Raw genomic sequence first — 4,154 nt, 5'->3', positions numbered from 1 at the left:
GCTTTTTAGTCTGGACAGATACCAGGTTTTAGCTAATATTTGGATTTTTTTAACAAAATCCCAGCCCTGATCATTATGGGTTTTTTTCCCTAGGAGCAGAACACCTGGCTTGGATCCTGGCTCCCTTCCAACCTGAGTCATTATGGACTGACCATGTAAGTTTTCCCTGTGGTTTTCACTGGATAAAGCATTCCCCTCCAGTTCCTCCTGTGAATGTTTGTACCTTGTTGTGGGGCACTAATCACCACCTCCTGCCCTCTGCCCCAGAGAGGGCTGCATTTTAGTAATAAGTGAAAAAATTTCCTAAAGTTATAATTATGTCCAGGTCCCCTCCAAGTATAGTTGGGATAGGCGGGGATATAATTATAATTTTAAACATAATTGTACAGGAGATGTGAAGTTGTTAACCCACGTTTTGAGTGTCCAGTGATCCATCAGCCATGATCTGTATCAGGATGGTGGCTCCTGGGGAGGGACAACACTGGCAAAGGGGCCAAAGGCTGATGCTGTACACACAGAAACACACTTGGAACACTCTTCCAATTAATCCATCCAACTGGGTAGCTTGGGATTTGACTCCCATCCCATAAGGATGTGACACTATTAATTGAGGAGACTGAAAATATGATGGGTTTAGATCAGGGCAAAACACCAAACGAACAAACAAAAAAAGGCAGGTTTTAGGGGGAGAGAGAAAATTTCCGGTGCCTCTGGTGGAAAACCTTTAGCAACACTGAAACAGAGCTCAAGCCATCGGCCCCTTCCAGCAGGGGACGGGACACATCGCCGAGGTGCGACATTGCCATCATGTGGCCATCCCAGCTCTGCAGAAACACCAGCAGAGGGAATCGGAACTTCACCGCAGATTTGCAGCTTTTTCAACTGCCTTTGTATTTGCAACCTGCAAGTGGTGATGCCTCTCCTGACATCCCACTCCAAAGAAAAAGTCTCTTCTCCAGATCTGCTCTCCTCTGTGTCAGGGAGCAAAGGCATTTTCCCTTTCCTGAGGCCCAGCGCTGCCAGGGTGACGCTGCACTGCCCAGAATAGAGCACAACTGAACATCAAAAACGTACAGAAACATCAGAAATGACAAATGGAACATTCCTGATGTCAGGAAGCCAATCTTCAGGAATAATCTGAATGAGAACAGCACAATGGCCTGGGTCAGGAAGGAACTCCAGCACAGGAAAATACATGGAAGTTAGTGTAAAGTCAGGAGTGGAAAACAAAGCTAATTAATCAAGTTAGGAATTCAAGAAGAAAATGAAGCAGTGACAGAGGGCAAATCGAGGTGGAATGCAGAAGCAAGCTGGGATAAAACATGCAGATGGAAAAGTTGTACGTACTCAGAGAAGCAGCAACAGAATTAAACCAGATCCAGGGATGACAAGGGGCTCAATGAGAGCAGCAGTGAAGACAAATAAATAATTTTCTGCTAGAGCCAAAAGCTGTTCATCCACACAAAACTTGTGTTTTCCCTCATCTGGCACCCTGCCCATGCAGAGCGTGATTGAGCCCAGGGAATTACAGCCTTGGTGGGGGGGTTACAAACTTCCTAAAGGAGGGACAACCTGTTGCAGAATTACAACAGGAGCTTTCTGCCCAGCTAGCACAGCAGGCAGATACACAGAGAAATCATTTGGAAAGAAACTCAGTAGAACGTTCGCCAGAACACCCAGATTTCAGCTACAAAACCTCGTATCAAACAGCAACAAAGAACCAAGTGAGTTACTAAAACTCCAGAGATGGAAAAAGTATTAACAGGCACAGAACAGCATCTCAACTCCCACTGGTGCCTGGCCCTGCAAGAGCAAATCCTGTTTGTGTTCCTGTCTCCCAGCACCTGGCACCTGGAAACACCTAAAGGAACCTACCTGCCTTGGAACAACTGGGGCCAAGTTCCTGCTCTGGGAAAGATCCTTCTGCAGCTGAACTGCCCAGACCGAGGAGCCAGGCAAGAGGAACCTCCTTCTTATGCACCATGGAATTTGCAGAGAAAGCTTGCAAGAGCCCTAAAGCGAAAACCTAAAATTCCACTGAAGGGAATCAGATCAATATTTCCTATTATCCTGAGCTGGAGCTGCTGAGATGGTAATTATACCATTTTTAATTTTTTTTTTCTCATGTTTGCATGTTTCTTTTGCCAGATTGAATCACCTGTATTCAATCCTGAAAAGTGTGGTTGTTTCTATTACACGGATTCTTCTGTCTAGGGTCAGAGGGCTGAAGCCAGAGAAATGTTTTTTGCTCATGTTTCTAGCAAAAATGCTGGTTTGTGAAAACTGAGAATGCTCCCTGGCTGTGAGAGTTTTGTTCTGTGTGTCACCAAGCAAGTTTCCATATGCTGCTACAAGTCTCAGTAGCTTTTTGAAGAGATTGTGCCCTATTATTTTTGTAGTTTTAAGTACAAAACAAATTGAAGGGTTGAATTAAAATATTACTTTCCTTTTTCACTCAGGACTGTCAGCTGTGTAGCTGACATAAACAGGGAGATTTTTCAGCAGAACATGAATGCAGGAGAGAAAACCATTTTCCAAGAGTTTCTGACAAACCAGGGCACTGTGGTAAAGCCCTGCTGGTGGCAGAGACAGTGTCATGCCTGTGCCAGGTGTCCCTTCCACATCCGGACGGGGGAAGAAGCCAGAGTGCCATACACAGAATTTCACAGGCTCTTTGGCTCCCCACACAGGCCCACAGCGACTCCCCAAAACAGGCACCTTCTCTTCTACGAACTGAGGAGCTTCTCAGGCAGAGTCCTGCAGAAAGGCCACGCCACAAACTGCACTGCCCGAGCCAAGCACCCCGAGGCTGTGCTGTTCGAGGCGGGCGGGTACCTGGACGCAGCCACAGCCACCTGTGAAAGCATCAGGAGCATCATCCTCTACTCGAACCTCTCCCCCTGTGACGAGGCTCAGCACTGCTGCTTAAGGAAAATGTACAACTTCCTGCTGAGACACCCACACATCACGCTCTGCATCTATTTCTCCCAGCTCTGTCACACCGGGAGCGGTTCTCCCCGTGCCGGGGGCAATGCCAGGGCTCTGCGGAGCCTCCGCAGCCTCTGGCCTCGGGTGACCCTGCAGAGGCTGCCAGAGGGGGCCCAGCAGTACCTGCTTCGCCACTTCGTGTGTGGCATCAGAGGGGCGACCCCTCGTCACCGAGTGCTGCCATCAGGAGCCTCAGCAGGTCGACAAAACCCACATCAAATTAACTTAACAGGAGCGAAAACGTATTTTAGGGAAGCCTTTCCCCAGGGAATGGAGGGGAACCTGGCTGTACAGCAGAATTTAAAGGCCTTTCCCTCTCCCAGCCCGGCCTCCCAACAGCCTTTCCCAGCCATGAAAGGCACTCTGCTCCCTCCAATGTCTCCAAGCCATGTGCTTTTCCCAAGTGTGTTTCTGCCCTCTCAGAGGAAACAGCTATACCTCAGACCCATAAATATTGTAAGGCATTTAAAAATGCCAAAGGAATGACTCAGTGGAACTCCTCATTCTGACATGTTTTCCCGTGGCATGCACCTCTTCTGAGGATGACACACATCCCTCCACTTTTGGGTGTGAAACTTAGATCACAGATGGCAAAAAGCACCACAAAAGTCCTCTCTTACCCACAGTATAATTGTGGGTCTCATAACTGATTGTGAACGTACTTTTGTTTTAATCCTCTACCTTTCAAACATAAATCCAGAGTAGTAAACCCCAAACCTCCATGTTCCCTGCCCACAGCAGGGGTTTGGAACTAGATGACCTTTAAGGTCCTTTCAACCCAAACTCTCTGATTCTCCGATATTTTAATTACCTCCTGCAATTAATTTATTGCCTTTAAGCCAATTTCTACCAGAAAAATGTCAGCTACAGTCCCCAAGCTACAACTTCATTTACAGCTGGATTGCAGCTTCCCAGCTGAGGCAGCTTTGGTGGAACACATGACACATCCTAAATTCCTCCTCCATCAACAAGGTGGTCCTGCGGGTAGAGCTGATGCAGGAATAAATTTTTCCCACAAGCTGTTCCCTTAATAATAGGGGGGGTTATATATGCATATATATGTGTGTGTATATATTTATTTCTAGGGCTGCTGCCTTCCATTAAGAGGATTCTCACAAAGCTGTGTAATTTCCTAATTAATAATAGGGTAACAATTACCTGCACAG

The 4,154-nt window shown here is 47.0% G+C and overlaps 1 protein-coding gene across 1 annotated transcript; it reads left to right on the top strand.

Moving 5' to 3' along the window:
* Positions 1-2,048: 2,048 nt before the first annotated feature.
* On the top strand, positions 2,049-3,528 carry APOBEC4 (apolipoprotein B mRNA editing enzyme catalytic polypeptide like 4). The gene is given in 2 exon segments (XM_051798828.1): positions 2,049-2,092; positions 2,460-3,528. A coding segment is annotated over 1 exon segment (1,020 nt). The 5' UTR covers positions 2,049-2,092; positions 2,460-2,508.
* Positions 3,529-4,154: the final 626 nt, after the last annotated feature.

This window comes from Manacus candei, unplaced genomic scaffold (genome assembly GCF_025592945.1).
Source record: "Manacus candei isolate 608988 ecotype Guabito, Panama unplaced genomic scaffold, ASM2559294v1 h1tg000005l, whole genome shotgun sequence".
Lineage (NCBI taxonomy): Eukaryota > Metazoa > Chordata > Aves > Passeriformes > Pipridae > Manacus > Manacus candei.
This window is presented reverse-complemented; position numbering and strand designations above follow the sequence as displayed.